The 17,298-nt window shown below is 32.3% G+C and overlaps 1 protein-coding gene across 7 annotated transcripts in view; it reads left to right on the top strand.

Annotated features, from left to right (window-relative positions):
• Dlg1 (discs large MAGUK scaffold protein 1) overlaps positions 1-17,298 on the top strand; it is a 263,303-nt gene that overhangs the window by 181,157 nt on the left and 64,848 nt on the right. For all 7 annotated transcript variants that reach the window (XM_026379198.2, XM_026379203.2, XM_026379202.2 and 4 more), the window contains 2 exons: positions 4,609-4,729; positions 9,244-9,400. In XM_026379198.2, coding sequence (XP_026234983.1) covers positions 4,609-4,729; positions 9,244-9,400 — 278 coding nt within the window. The remainder of the gene's footprint in view (positions 1-4,608; positions 4,730-9,243; positions 9,401-17,298) is intronic.

Raw genomic sequence — 17,298 nt, 5'->3', positions numbered from 1 at the left:
TTTCATTATCAATGGATCTGTGTTTTATTTATTTCTATGTGGTGCTGAGAATTGAACCCAGAGTCTCACACATGCTAGGCAAGCACTCTTGACACTGAGCTACATCTCCAGCCCTGTTGATTTCTTTCTATGCTTTAATTAGTTTTGACTGTTTTTTTCTTATTAATTTGAAGGAAGTGTTATGTATTCAAAAAGAAACTCTAATCAATTATATCTATTGCAAATATGTTCACCCAGTTTGTGTTTCTGTTTCCTTTTTGGTGGATAAAATTTCTTAATTTTAATCAAGTCAATTTATCAATCTTCTCTTTCCTGATTCCTGCTTTTAGTAATTCATTGGAATCTTTCTCTGTCCCAAGGTCATGAGAAGACTTTAGAAGTTTTATTCAGACATTTAGATTTGATTCATTTTTATTTTATTTGTTACAAATAACATGAGATTTTTTTTCATACAGATATCTGAATGATCCAGCATCCTTTATTAAAAAGATCACCTTTGGGCTCTGAGTTGCATTGGTGCTTTTATTATATCTTAAGTCACAATATATTATGTTTCTAGACCTATTTTTTATTGATCTATTTCTTCTTCCACCAATATCACACTCCCTTTATTATAACTATATAATAAATGTTGATTTCTAGTAATATAAATCTTTCAAATTTTTTAAAGATTATGTTTAGTAGGGCTGGGGATGTGGCTCAGTCGTGCTTTGCACATGCAAGGCCCTGGTTTTAGTCCCCAGCAAAACACACACACACACACATGATTATGTTAGGAATAATTTTAATTTCCTTAATGATTTTAGAATTTAGAAATGTATAGATCAATTTAGGAAAAATAAAATTGAGTCTTTCATCTAATCTACAAGTACTTCTGTCTGAATTATATAGGTCCTTATTTCTCAGCAGTGTTTTGTAGTATAGTAGGGATTTTATAAATCCTTTGTTAGGTTTAGATGAGGGTATTTGATGTTTTGGATGTTATTTTTATGATACTTTTTTTTAAACCAGGGATTGAGCCTAGTGGTGCTTAACCACTGAGTAACATCCCCAGCCCTTTTATTTTAAGACAGGATCTCGCTAAATAACTTAGGGCCTTGTTAAGTTGAGGAGGCTAGCTTTGAACTTGCGATCCTCCTACTTCAGCTTCTTGAGCCACTGGGATTACAGGCATGCACCACCACATCCAGTTTAAAATACTTTTACATATTTTTAACTAAAAAAAAATATATATATATATATATGACTTTGTACATTGATTATGTGATTAACAATCCTGTTAAAAATTCTAAATTTAAATGGCGATATTACCAAAAGTTCTCTATAGGTTTAATGCAATACCAATCAAAATCCCAACGGCATTTCTTGTAGAAATAGATAAAGCAATTATGAAATTCATATGGAAAAATAAAAGACCCAGAATAGCAAAAACAATGCTAAGCAGGAAGTGTGAATCAGGCAGTGTAGCGATACCAGACCTCAAACTATACTACAGAGCAATAGTAACAAAAACAGCATGGTACTGGTACCAAAACAGGCGGGTGGACCTTACATACAAGAGAAAGTGAGGGGAAAGGGGGAAAAGGGGGGGAGAATGAATTACAGTAGATGGGGTAGAGAGAGAAGATGGGAGGGGAGGGGATGGGGGATAGTAGAGGATAGGAAAGGCAGCAGAATACAACAGACACTAGTATAGCAATATGTAAAACAGTGGATGTGTAACTGATGTGATGCTGCAATCTGTATACGGGGTAAAAATGGGAGTTCATAACCCACTTGAATCAAAGTGTGAAATATGATATGTCAAGAACTATGTAATGTTATGAACAACCAACAATAAAAATTAAAGGAAAAAATTAAAAAATAAAATAAAAATTCTAATTTATAGATTGTTTTGGAATGTCTGTATGACTATAAAGTACTGTGTAATAACAAATAAAATGATGGGACTTTACCTGCTTTCTTTCCCATCTTTAACTATTCATCTTTTTTTTTTTGATGCTCTGATAAGACCTCTAGTTTAATGTTGAATAGAAATTATGATAATGCATATAATTGTCATGTTCTCAAATTGTAGGGGAAAACATAATTTCACCATTGCATATGGTGTTACCAGTAAGTCTTTTGAGATACCCTTTATCATATTAAGAAAGTTCACTTTTATTCCTGATTTATGGAGAGTTTTTATCTTGTGAATGTTACATGTCGTCAATTCTGTATTTGCTGAGATGATTTTTCTCCTTTATTCTGTTAGTGTGATAAATTAGTTGATGCTCTAATGTTAAACCAACTTTCCATTTTTTAAATAAACCCATACAGTCTATATTTTATATATCATTAGGCTTATCCTGCTCACATTTGTTGAGGATCATGCATCCATGTTCATAACTGTGAACACAGTGTTCTGAAATTTTTCTTACATTTTCAGGTTTGGTATCATGGTTATGCTGGTGTAAAAATGAATTGAAAAGCATATATACTTTGTTCCTTTATCCCCTGAAACTGTTTGCAAAATTGGCTTTATTTCATCTCTAAATGGTTGGTTGGTTGGATTTATCAGTGAAATCATCTGTCTTGACCTGGAATTTTCTTTCTTTCTTTCTTTCTTTCTTTCTTTCTTTCTTTCTTTCTTTCTTTCTTTCTTTCTTTCTTTCTTTCTTTCTTTCTAAGAGAGAGAGAGAATTTTAATATTTTTTTTTTAAGTTTTCAGCGGACACAACATCTTTGTTTGTATGTGGTGCTGAGGATCGAACCCGGGCTGCACACATGCCAGGCAAGCATGCTACCGCTTGAGCCACATCCCCAGCCCTGGAATTTTCTTTTTGGAAAAATTTTTAGTTCTGAATCCAACTAATTTTATAAATATAAGACTATTCAGATTTTATATCACTTGTTATCTTGGCAGAAAAGAGAACTAGATCACATTTGGTTTTGTTTGTTTTTATGGGGATTGTCAAGAGGTTGGGAGGGAGGGTGTTTTTGGCAAAGACAACCATGTAAATAAGCAGATGTCAAAACTGGAAAACAGTTGATTTACTAGATAGATAATATTTTTAGGAAGAATGGTAAAGGAAATAATGAGAAGGAAGGTTGTAAAAGTTCTCTGAACCATAAGAGATATAGAGGCATGATCAATGGTGTAACCAAAATAAGGTAATCAAAGTATGAAGAATAGCCAAAATATTGTATAAAATAGGAATGAAAAAAGTTCCATTGGGCTGGGATTATAGCTCAATGGTAAAGTACTTTCCTGGCATGTGTGAGGCGCACTGGTTCAGTCCTCAGCACCACATATAAATAAATAAAATAAAAGGTCCATTGACAACTAAAAATATATATATATATATATATATATATATATATATATATATATATATATATATATATGTAATACATGTATTTTTAAAAAACTCATTGGATATAACAGAGAACATTATTTCCCTGCTGACATTAAAATGCTCATACTTTTGCAAATCTTTTTATTTTTAACTTAACATCCTCTTCTGCTGGTGGGCTTTGTTAAACCTATTTGACCTCCAATCTTTCCCACTTTAACTTCAAGTTGTTCTGCTTTTTTTTTATTCTCCCGAATCTTGGTGTTCTTGGTAGCTAAAGATAATGAATCTGACTCCCTTGTTTTGAAGTTCTGTGGAGGACTTTTTACATAGATTTTGGATATAAAAAGTAATGTTTCACATAATTTTTCTTTGGGCTATCATCCATTTGATAGGAACATTAATTTTTAGTGCCTCCTATCTGTGCGTTAGGTGTGAGATTAATTGCTCCAGAAAGGATTCATTGACTGATGGGGCAGTCTAGATACAGCAGGGAAAGGGTGGTTTGGCCATTTGATGAAATTTTCTGGCTTGGCCATTTGATGGAATTTTTTGTCCAGTTGTGTCATTGTTTTTGGTTCCATCCAAACATGATAATACGGCCAAGGAATTTAGAGTCCAGAGTCATAAACCTTGGCCATTAAAAGGCTGGTGATTGTAAAGGTTTGATGGATATCTCTTGTGTTAGGGCTATATGCTGATCCATCAAATAAAATACAAAATAGGGCTGGGGACGTGGCTCAGTGGTTGAGTGCCCCTGAGTTCAATCCTCGGTACCATAAAAATAAAAACAAGATAGAGTTGACTGGAGCTTGTGCAAGAGCATAGGCTTTTTTAAATTTTTTTAATCTATTTTTAAGATTCTGGTTTCTTTACTCACAAATTTTGAGTATGTATACTTTTTAAAATAGCAGTCTGCATAATGACTTCTCAGAAAAAGTTATTATACTTAAGATTTACTCATTGTAGTCTTTTTGATGACATTCTTCTAAATGACCTCTCAGATTCATTGTACAAATAAAATAAAACTTCTTTTTAGTTGTATTTTCAAAAAAAAATGTAATGGAGTAAATCTGTTTTATTAATCTGAATATCTAAGCTGGTTTTTACCTGGAAACCATGCTTGTCTGGGGTTTTTTTTAGCTAATATGTCTTCTGTCCCAAATTCTGGTATACAACTTAGTGAATATGAATTATACTTTTAAATTCATATGTGAGATATTAGGTGGCTTCTTTCATTTTTGATGTAATTTTCACTGTCTTTGTTTTGAAGCTTCTGCTCAGCCTGTTGATAATCATGTTAGCCCATCTTCCTACTTGGGCCAGACACCAGCATCACCAGCCAGATACTCACCAGTTTCTAAAGCAATGCTTGGAGATGATGAAATTACTAGGTAAGTAAGTTAACATTTATCTTATAAAAATCATTTTTAAATGGAATTTTAATCAGCCACAATTTTTAGGACTAAAAATATCCTTGAATATTGATGAACTTAAACTTTAATTTTTTTGTTCTATTGGAGGGTTCATTGAAGATTTTTTTTCATTGCAGATCATGAAATATAAAAATATTTTGTATTATAAGTTACTGTTCCCATTTTAAGGTTTGGCAAATTGTCTTTTGAAATAAATGTAAGTTGGGAATATACTTGTGCATATTTTATACTAACTTTTCATATATTTCTTATCTAATATATGTCTTAAAGTATTAGGACAATTGATTTATGTTCAGAATTCAACAAGTGGTATTTGCTTTGTTTGATAGCCTGACTGACATCTAAAGTTTTTTTCATCTAACATTACTAACTACATTGAACTTTGTAAGTCTTTTTAGTGCCAAAGAATTCTAAGGAGGAGGAAAAGAGTCAGTGAAAAAATATTTTAGCTCTGTTATTTTAAGTAGTATAAAGATACTATTACAGTTTGCTTTATAATTTACAGTTATAGCATTTTTCATTATGTATATGCCAGTTAATATCTGTTCTCAAATTTTCATTAGTTACATTATTGTTAGCATTATTATTTTTGAAATTCTGTATTTGTAATAATTGTAATTTTTCTTGTCAGACTCCTAACTTCTTAGGCAGTACTCGCATCAAGGACAGATAGGAGTGTTTGTCTTGTTGGGAACAAAATAGGTGCCTTAGTAATTGTGTTTGGAATGAAAATTAGCAGAAAGAATAGTGTTTTTACTTGTGATATAAATATTCAAGGCTTTTAGTCTTCAAGCAGTGTTCCTATAGAGTGATTCATGGCTATTTGTTATTTGCTAATAGTGCCTATTTATAGGTTTATCTAGTCTTCAGTCTCTTTAGATATTTTGCAAAACTAAAATCTAAAAGTTATATTTTCACCTTTATTGCTGTCCCCATCCTTCTTCACTGCATATGTGTTGTACCATGTTGTATTAGACTTTGAAGTATTTCACACACATCTAACAATTACCATTCTTTTCTGCAAAAATCAGTTGATTGACTATTAGATATGTCTTAAAATAGTGTGCATTTTATCATTCCTTTTGCCCAGATAATGAAGTATGAAAATCTTGCCCAAACATAAATTCTCCACAATTTTTGCCTAAGCAGTCTTTCAGAAGATATCTCAAATTACCAAACCAACCCCCGCCCCCCCATAAAATTACAGCATACAGACAATTAATGTTTCTAAAGCTCATTTGTTAAGTTTTATTAAGATGTAATTTACATACCATAAATTTCATGCATTTAAAATGTGCAACTCAATGAATTAGGGTATGTTACATCATTTTTTAATTGTGATAAAATAAATATAGCATGTAGATTTAACATTTTAACCATTTTCAAGTGTACAGTTAATTACATTCACAGTTTGGTACAACCGTCCCCATTAGCTATTTCCAAAACCTTTTCCATCATCTTGGATAGTCTATAACCTTTAAGCAGTTCCATCCCATTGTCCTTCCAGCTCCTGGTAATATCTATTTTCTATCTTTCTGTATTTGTCTAATTCAGGTAATTCACGTAAGTAGGACCATACAATATCTGTCCTTTTGTGACTTTCTTATTTGACTTAATATAATTTTTCAAAATTTATTCATTTTGTGACATGTATCAGAACTTCATTTCTTTTTTTGTTTAATATTCCATTCCATTGTATGTATGTTACATATATGAAATATACATACAATTAGATGTATAGATATTAGATAAATATAGCTAGATAAATATAGAGTTACATTTTGTTTATCTACCCATTGTTGGTGACTTGGATTATTTCCACTTTTTAGCTATTGTGAATTATGATAACAAGTATTTGTTCAAATCCCTGCTTTTAGTTACTTAGGCTACCTGGGTGGAATTTTCTTTTTTTTTAATGTTACCTTTTTAAGGAACCACCAACCTATTTTATGTTCCCATAAATAATTTGTGAGTATTTCAGTTTTTTCACGTCTTACTGACACTTGTTACTTGGTCTAGTTTTGTTATTGTCATCCTGGTAGATATGAAATTTACGTTTTCCTAATTTACATTTTCCTAATGACTTACGGTGTTAAGCATCTTTTCAAGTGCTCATATTATTCAAAAATCAGAATGTGTATTCCTCTAGAACTACTGTTGGGTTTCAGCAGGCTATTTTTAAATTATTATTTGCTAATGTAAAATTATAATTCATACTTGTTTTAAAATAGGAGCTCCAAACCATGAATCCATTATTTAACATAGGAAATAAAATATCAACAATATACTGAAACTTATCTGTGCCCCTGATCCTACCCTGCTTCTCCTATACTGCCCCTCTAAGTTATTGTTTTCCTAAATTTTATTATCTTTTTCCTTCATATGTGTATATGTATTTTATTACATATAATATATATTTTATAAAATATATATGTACACACATATATATAATATTTCCCCAAACAATTTTTGTTTAGTTTTACCCTTTTTTTTTGTAACAGGGATTGAACCCAGGGACACTTAACCACTGAACCACATCCCCAGTCCCCTTTTATATATTTTATTTAGGGACAGAGTCTCACTGAGTTTAGGGCCTTATTAAGTTGCTTATACTAGCTTTGAACTCACAATCTTCTACCACTCCCAGCTAGTTTTACTGTTTTTAACAAATAATTTTATGAATCCTTTAAGTGAGCTAGCAAAATCGAATAATGATGAACACTTAATATATGTCTAGAAAATACTATTTTCAGTTTTGAGCAGTATTAAGTATTTAAGGAGATTTGATTACTATTCTGTATTATAAGGAAGAACCCTTAAATTTATTTTTTGAAGAGATTTATTTATTAAGGCTTTTGTGACTAATTACTTCTTGCAATGTTTTAGAAAATCATTAAATTTTTAAAATGTTTACCAAATATCACATATTTAAGAATAATCTCAAATGATATTTTGTATTTCATCAAATATTAAAGTAATTTGCTGTTGGCACTTTCATGGTCTTACCAGAAGATGTGAATAGTTTTCACATCATTGTGTCTGGGTGCCAACAATTTTGAAAAATTATCAATGGTAAGCTATATTAACATGTGCAGGGAATAATGAGGGGGGCAGATAAAATGCATCTTACTTAGAGCTGACAAAAAACAGTAATAAATTTTTAAAAATCACAAATCATGGCTTACACTAAAAGTTTTTTGCTTGTTTTGTTTTGTTTTGTTTTGTTTTTGGAGACAAGGTCTCCCTATGTTGCCTGACTGGTCTCAAACCTGTGGGTTTAAGTGATTCTAACTCCTCAACCTTCCAAATAGCTGGGACTGCAAGTATACACCAGCACACCAAATTTAAAAAATATTTCATATAAAAACTCCGAGAGGCAATTCCAAGATTGGTGTAGCAACCTTAGGCCTGTATGTTTCTGGCATATTCTTAGTTTTACCTTTATGTTTATAATATATCTAAACAAGTAGAAGGGTTTTATTAATAGTTCATTCCTTTTTGTGGAGTTTTTTAAGAAGAGGCAGAAGGTAGCAAAATGTGGTTCATTCTTGTTAAGGTCTGTCTTTCTTTCGGAAATTTTCCTTTTTATTCCTCAGGTCAGAAGGGAGTCACACCCTCCTTTTAGTAAAAAGAAGTAAGATTGCAATAACCAGATTAGGTTATTCATTATTCATTCCTTTGGAACTACGAAGAAGGCCTACCTCCATCAAGAAAAAGAAATAGCTGCTTTTTACAACACTGCCTCAGAGGCAGTCAAGTGCATGCAACTTTTTTGTTAATTTCAAATTCTTTTTTCTTTATTGTTTTGATTTCATATTTTTTCCTTTTGTTTTTGTTTTTTTGTGGGGTTTTTGTTTGTTTTATTTGTACCAGGGCTTTAATCCAAGGGTGCTTTAAGCACTGAGCCACATTCCCAGCCCTTTTTCTTTCTTCCCTTCCCTTCCCTTTCACCTTCCCATTTCCCCTTTCACCTTCCCGTTTCCCCCTTCCCCTTCTTTCCTACCAACCTACTCATTCCTTCTATCCTTCCTTCCTTCTCTCCTTCCTTCCTTCTTTCCTTCCTTCCTTCCTTCCTTCTTTCCTTCCTACCTTCCTTCTTTCCGACAGAGTCTCACTAAGTTGCTTAGAACCTCACTAAGTTACTGAGACTGCAAACCTGTGATCCTTCTGCCTCAGCCTCTCAAACTGTTGAGATTATAGGCATGTACCACCACACCCAGCATGTTTGCTTGCTTTTTAATAGAAGTTTTGAGCTTTTGATGAAATTAGATTTTTTTTCTTTTGATTACTTAAGGCTTAGAAGAATCTCTTTATCTCACAGTTTTGAAAAATCCTTTGTTTTTCAACTAGCTTTTTTAATACTTTGATAACATAATACCAAAGTTATCAGTAGGAAGTTCTCACCAATAGAATGCCAGATTCTAAATTAAATTTCCAAGTTATTTAATTTAATTTAATTTTTTGATTTTTAGGGAACCTAGAAAAGTTGTTCTTCATCGTGGCTCAACAGGCCTTGGTTTCAACATTGTAGGAGGTGAAGATGGAGAAGGAATATTTATTTCTTTCATATTGGCTGGAGGACCTGCTGATCTAAGTGGAGAGCTCAGAAAAGGAGATCGTATTATATCGGTAGGATATGTTAATCAAGTAATCAAGATGATGTTGTTTTTATTATTATAACTATAACCTTTTAATGATTAAAAGTAGATTTTTTTTATAACCCAAAGTTATGGGTGTAATTGGTTATCTTCTTACCATTTTAAAATTGAATTGCAGAATTATAACATTGTTAGAGAACGTGTTCTATATGACAGATTTTCTTTTGATACATGATACAGGGAGGTGGTCAGTGTTTATAAATGTGTTTGAAGGAAGGTTTGTTTTTGTTTTTGTTTTTGTTTGGCTTGTTATTATCTTTTTCCCTCTTTTTATTTTCAGTTTGTCTATGTTTATGTTGTTACTACCCATTCAGTTTTAGACCAAAACTGTAATAGTTTTGTAATCCTCCCTTATGATCACAGAGTTTGAAAAACTTTAATTTTAATTACGCTGTTTCTAATGTATTAATTATTTCAGTTTTATACCCCCAAATTTATTTTTATTATTTATTTATTTATTTTGGTTTTGGTATTTGACATTTTACCCACGTGATATATGGTTTGTTGTTGATGTTGCTAATCACCCTCCTTCCCACCCCCCCCAGGTTTCTCAGTGGACTACTAATATAATTTGGATTGGGTAATTATTTGTTATATAGGACTGTCTTTGTAGCTTCCATCTTTTCCATGATCCCTAGTCATTGTAAAAGCAAATATGTTCTTCAAATATCCAGATATACCTTAATGAGAGCTCTTGGTTTGTTTTTTCAGCAGTGGTTCCTTAATGATAAGAAAGTTCTTTAGATTTTGTCTGAAAATTCTTTATTTTGTACTCTTTTATTTTTAATCTAGAATTCTAGGTTGACAGCTCTTATCTCTAAAAACTTTGAAGATATTGTTTTATGCCATCTAGATTGTTTATTTGCTATTTTTTTTAAAAAGCCTGCTGCCTTGTTTATAGGTAATTTCTTTTCACTAGTTGCTTTCAAGATCTCTGTCTTTAGTGTGCTGCAATTTCACTAAAATGTGTGCATATCTAGCATTATGTTTAGGATACATTACTAAATCAGGAATCATGTTTTTCATCAATTCTGGAAATTCCTTAGCTATTATCTTTTCAAATTTTGCCTTCCCACATTATACCTATTCTGTCCTTATTGAATTCCTATGGGTAGATGTTATTCTATTCTTCATGTATTTTAACCCCAATTTTATATTTATGAACTGTCTCCTTCTAGTTCATTTCCATCATTTCCTCAAGTCTATTTTCTAGTTTATAAGCTCTTCATTTATATCCAATCTGCTTTTTAAGACAAAACTAAGATTTTAATTTGACAGTATCATTTTTTTTTTCTAGACATTATCTGGTTATTTTTACAATCTGCCTTGGTATTTTTGATAGGGTCTTGATAACTTATGCCTTTTTACTTGATTTCAGGGTTTTCTACTAAATATGCTTGTTCATTTTTTATATATAATAGTTTTATTTTCTGGCCAGGAACAGTGGCACACACCTGTAATCCCAGTGACTTGGGAGGCTGAGGCAGGAGGATCATGAGTTCAAACCCAGCCTCAGCAACTCACCAAGGCCCTAAGCAACTCAGCAAGACCCTATCTCTAATAAAATATTTTTAAAATGGCTGAGGATGTGGAGGTGGTTAAGTGCCCCTGGGTTCATCCCTTGTACCAAAAAAAAAAAAAAAAAGTTTTATTTTTTGAAGTTCATAGGTATCCAATATATGATCTATTTTAGTGATTTGTGGTGAATTTTTTACGCATGTTCTAAATTTTGCATTATGAGGTGGGTTTTTTTGTAGTTGTTGTTTGTGTGTGTGTGTGTTTCAGTAGAACTTTATTACTTTATTGATAAGAAGCCAGTACTACCAGAATTCAGGGGAATGGTGTTCAAATAAGCTATTTTACATTACTTGTGGTAGTATCCCAGGAGCATCATCTCTAAAATAATTTTTTCCAGTGACAAAACTAATATTTTGAGGTTTGTTTACCCTTAATAACAAATAAATGGGACAGTTCGATTTACCATAGTAAATATAGTATTCATATAGTATTCATGCTATACTGTTTTGTTTTTAATTAAGAAGTATAAGTTAACACTTTCTGGAACTTCAGAACTTGAGGTATAGAGACAAGCTTTATTATCCCGGGTCAAGACCAGTGCTATACATTATTATTATTTTAAACCATTTCTTTGACATAAACCAAAAGAGACCTTTTTAACTACAAAATACAAAAAAAAAAAGGGAAAAAATAATCAAATTAAAGATAAATGTGACTGGAAACAATAGGAAGCACATTCCAGAAATATAAATTGCATCTTTAATGCAGTTTTCAGATCAATCCCTATCACCATCTGAATTTCCTGTGTACAGACTTAGATGTACCAACATACTCCTGCATCCTACCCTATTGAGGGTCCTGTAGAGTTCAAGGATAGGAAGAGTTAAGAGTAGAAGAAATGACTGATCATTTACCAAAAAAAAAAAAAAAAAAAGTAGAGACCAATTTTTAATTGTTACAACTAGTGTTTAAATGAAAATAAATCTTGGGCACTTGAGTTTTCAAATATGCAGCAAGCAATTCTTTATTAAGGATTATGCACTAAATTAGAAAATAACACTATTAATAGTGCTACTAAATGAAAACTGCATTTACATGTTTAAGGCTAAATAATTTTAAAAGCATAGTACTAGTACTACCCAAGAATAGTAATTATTGCAAAAGAGTTTTAGGGCAAAAATAGAGCCTTCTTGCAGTATTAGGATATAGAAAGGCTCAAGAATCCATCACTTTTTTTCTTTTTCATAGTACTAGAGATTGAACCCAGGGTCTCATACATGCTAGGTAAGCACTCTATCATAGACTACATCCCCAGCACCAAGAATCCATCACTTTTAACCTAACAAAACAATCTGGTAAGTAGGTTTGGTGGCACACACCTATAATCCCAATAGTTTGGAAGGCTGAGGCAGGAGAATCACAAGTTTAAGATTAGCCTCACCTGTCTCAAAATAAAAAGAATTGGGAGTATAGCTTAGTGGTAGAGAACTTCTGGGCTCAGACCCAATGCTACCAAAAAAGCTAAAAATAAAATAAAATGATTATAGTAAAATCATGATGGCAATAAAAAATGCTTAAGGATCCAGAGGTAAAGATAATAGGAATGAAGAAATGACAGAATTTCAGTAAAGACATAGAAACTACAGAAAATGAATCATATGCTAGAAGTTAAAAACTATCAAGAGATGAAAATTTTATTTAAAAAAGACTTAATAATACACTGAAATCAGCAGAGGAAAGAATCCATACACTTGAATGTAGATAAAAGGAAGTTTCCAAATTGAAACATGGGGTGGAATTGCAGAGGTTAAAAAGAAAAGTCAACACAAAGCATGCAAAATGTGTGGAACAAAATTAGACAGCATCTCTACAGAAGAGGAGACAGAATTTTTTTAAAGAGAAGACCAAAAAAATGACCTAACAAAAGTGATGAAAAATATCAACCCACATATCTGTGAAGCTCAGGATACGCAGAAAACCAGACCTGTCTACATCACAAAGTGCTAGAAACCTGCACTTTGGAGCATGACTTAGAAGCAAGCATAAAAATAACATATTCCACATACAGGAATAGCAATACAAATGTCAGCTGACTTTTCTCTAGACACATTAGAAGACTTAACACGATTGAATGGTGTGTTTACAGTGCTGAAATAAAAAATTGTTAATGTGGAATTCTGTATACCGAGAAATATTTATCAGAAATGAAATAAAGACACGGACAGTAGTGGAGAGAATTTGTCATCTTTTGCAGATCAGTAAGAAAATATTGAAGAAATTGTCTTGATTGAAGAGAAATTGTACAGATGGAACCCTAGATCTGCAGAAGGAAATTAGGAAAAACAGAAAAAAGGAAAATTCCTGAGTGAATATAAAAGATCTCTTCTTAAATTTTTAAAAATAATTTTAGATATTACTCTATTAGACTATTGATAGAAAATAAAAGCAGTGTAGGGAATGCAACTTGTATAGAAATAAAAAATAAGACCATCACAACACAATTGGAAAGGAAAGATGGGATCATATGGTTATTTCTTACATAGTTTTGTGAAGTGGTGTAAAATTGGGGGGAAATAATAATTTGTAGCTACATATTATTATATCTAGTGAACACACTGAAAACACCACAAAGATATGTATAGTTTTGAAATCAATACAGGAGATTAAATGGAAAAAAATAAATGTTACACACACACACACACACATAAAGGGAAGTGTGATTGTCAGCTTTCTGTTGCTGTGACCAACATATCTGACAAGAGCAACTTAGGAAAAGTTTATGTAGGGCTTATGGTTTCAGAGGTCTCAGTCCATGGTCAAATGACTCCATTGCTTTTGGCCTGGGGTGAGGCAGATCATCATAGGGGAAGGGTGTACTTGAGGGAAGCTACTCAACTCCTGGCAACCAGAAAAGAGAGAGTAAGAGCATGGAAGGAAGGGAGGAGATATAATCCCTAATGGCATGTTCCCAGTGACCTACTTCCTTCAGCCACACCCACCTGCCTATAGTTTCAGCCCAGTAGACCACGCAGATAATTAATCCAGCAAATGGATAGTTCTCCTAATCTGATCATTTCATCTGAACATTCCTTCATTGCCTAACACACGAACTTCTCATATCTAAACCATAACAGAAAGGAATATGCAGGGTAAGTTTAAAAAACAGTACTAAGATGAGAGATTGAAATCCAGTTCTGTTAATAACAGCATTATAGTAAAAACTATTTAAGATGCAGAAATTGTCAGTTTGGTTCACAAAAGCAAGATCTAACAGTTTCAGGAATTCAATGTGTTTTAAGTAAAAGGATGGGAAAAACTTCATCATGCAAAACACCATATGAAAGTACTTTATTAGTATGAGACAAAATAGATCTCAGGACAAATAGTGTTATTCTAAATATATTTCATAATAATAATAGCATTTGTCAAATTTTAGTCCTAAGTATGCACCTACCTAAGAATCCTTTCAAAATATATGAAGCAAAAATTGTGAAAACTAAGAAGAAAAATTCACAGTCACACTTGGAGACTGTAACACCCTCTTCTGAAATTGACGAAGTAAACAGACAAAAAGACTTTACCTCATGTCATGTACAAAATTTAATTTGAAATTGATTGTAGATCATAGAACTAAAGTTATATGAGAAGGTGTACAAAAAAAATTGTTAATGAACTTGGATTAAGGAAATTTCTTAAATAGGATCAAAAGGACAGAGTCAGTTCAGTGAAAAGGGGAAAATCTTTTTAGCTAATTGTTCTGAAACAACTGACTATCTAGTAAAAACATGAACCTGAAACAGTCTTACTCCAGACTTAAAACTTAACTCTAGATAGATTGTAGATCTACATGGAAAACCTAGAGCCATAAACTTTCAGGTAAAAAAAACATAAGAGAATATCATTGCAACTCTGGGTTAGACAGCAACTCCATAGACAAGTAGCATAAAACACTAATCATTAAAAAAAAAAAAAAAGATACCATTTAGAAACCAAACAGGCAAGCCATGCCATGGTAAAAAATATAATTAGTATATATATCTGATGAAAGACTTTTATCCAGACTATATAAATATCTCCTACACATCAACAATAAAACAATTAGGAACCCAGTTTGAAAATGTGCAAAAGATTTGAACAGATATTTCCCATACGAAGATACATAAATTATCAATGAGCATGTAATACCTTTTCACATGCTCATTGATATTAGGCATCAGGGAACTTAAAATCCCAATGAATAAAGGGGTTTTGAAGGAATTGGGTAGGAGTGAAACAATTTTTCTGTATCTTGATTGTGGTGGCAGGTGTGTGACATAAATATTTGTCCAAACTAAAAAATGCTGATGCCTAAATAAAAAATAGATTGGGCGGGGAGGGGTCTACTGGGGATTGAACTAAGCTACATCTCCAGCCTTTTTAAAATTTTTATTTTGAGACAGGGTCTTACTAAATTGTTGAGGGTTTCACTAAGTTGCTGAGGCTGGCCTCAAACTTAGAATTCTCCTGCCTAGCCTCCTGAGTTGCTGAAATAACAGGGATGTTCCACCACCCAGCTAAAAAAATAAATGTTTTTAAAGCCATTTGAAATACCATATCCCACCAAATTATATGGCTAAAAAAAAAATTAAAAAGCAACCTTTATTGGAGAGAATGTGGAACCAACTCTCATTCATTACTGGTAGGTATATAAAGTAATATGCAATTATAAGAAGCTTTGGGGGACTGTTATAACTTGACCATCTTGTAGTTCCTAGAATAACATTTGCAAGGTTATCTATAATTTGACCTGATTCTAAGCTCCTCATAAAAAGCTTTTTATCCCAGGATAATTGTCAATACAAGAACAGGCACAATATGACTTCCTGAAGTATCTAATAATAGTTCTTGTAAACAGTAGGCTTATCAAAAAGCTTAAAAGAAAAAGCTGGAAAATAAATTCTCCACAGGGCCTTTGAAAACCTTCAACATATCCTTGGGATCTAGTTCAGGGCTGTCTCTCATCTCTGGTTGAATCTTAGGCTCTGTGCAAGCAGAAAGTAAAGATCAAGGCATGTTTCAACCGCCTGTCTGAATGTTGAAAGCCTACAAGCATTATAGAACCATTTGCAAAGAGTGGGGACTTTTTAATTCCAGGCAATTAATGAAATCTTTCCAATCATTAAGTAACCAGTAAGCTTACCTGGCGGAAAATTCAGTGGCCCCACACAACAAAGAATATGACCTTTGTGGAATTCCGAAAGTCACTAAACAAACAGCTGTAACAAACAATAGCAGTAAGCCCCAGATAAAGTTGTGGGTCTCACATCCAGAGTTGCCAGATTTTATATTAAATGTCCAATTATCAACAAAAAAATATGAGAAACACAAAAAAGTAATTACCCATACACAGGAGAAAAAAGCAAGTGATATAAATTATCCTTAGAGAAATCCACATGTTGAATTTCCTAGGCAAATGCTTTAAATCAAGTATTTTAAATATGTCAGTATTTACTATCTCCATCCCTTTTTTATTTTTTGAGACAGGATCTTGCTAAGTTGCCTAGGGCCTCACTAAATTGTTGTGGCTGTCCTTGAGTTTATGATCCTCTTGTCTTGGCCACCTAAGTCACTGGGATTAGAGGTGTTCACCACCATGCCTGGTTAAAAGATGCCAATTATAACCCACAGCAACCACTAAGAAATGACTCAAATATGTGTAATGAAAGAAATGACAGGAGAATTTATATAGTACACTAGAAACTTTCTGTTGAACACAAAAGAAGTAGTAATGGTAAATAAAAAGCAAAATTTAAAAATCAAAAAATAGTAATGCAAAACAAATAGCAAAATTAATTATATGAGTCTACCAATAATTTGATTAAATGTAAATGGATTAATTGCTCCATTTAAAGGCAAAGTCTGATTAGGTAGATTACCTAAGAAAGACTTGTTTGTTTGTTTGTTTATTAGTTATGTACCTTTATTTATTTTTATGTGGTGCTAGGGATCAAACCCAGTGCCTCACACATGAGATGAGCACCTTACCACTGAGCTACAACTCCAGCCCAAAAAAGACATTTTAAATTCAAAGATACAAAAAAGTTATAAATAGTTAGAAAATATATACTATACTATAAGAGTAACCAAACATTAAAAGTTTTAATCTTTTCTACAATAATTTATGAAAGTTTATCTTCCTTTAAATTTCCTTTCTAATTTGTTCTCCTGGGAATTAAGAGAATTTTCTTTATGCACGAATTATTTTGTATGTAACCATCTTCAGCTAGAGATATTTTCTGATAACCACATTATATTGCATTTATTTAGGTTGGGGTTTTCAGATCTTTATTTTTATTCACGAGTGGTGTGTTT

This window comes from Urocitellus parryii, chromosome 2 (genome assembly GCF_045843805.1).
Source record: "Urocitellus parryii isolate mUroPar1 chromosome 2, mUroPar1.hap1, whole genome shotgun sequence".
Classification (NCBI taxonomy): domain Eukaryota; kingdom Metazoa; phylum Chordata; class Mammalia; order Rodentia; family Sciuridae; genus Urocitellus; species Urocitellus parryii.
This window is presented reverse-complemented; position numbering and strand designations above follow the sequence as displayed.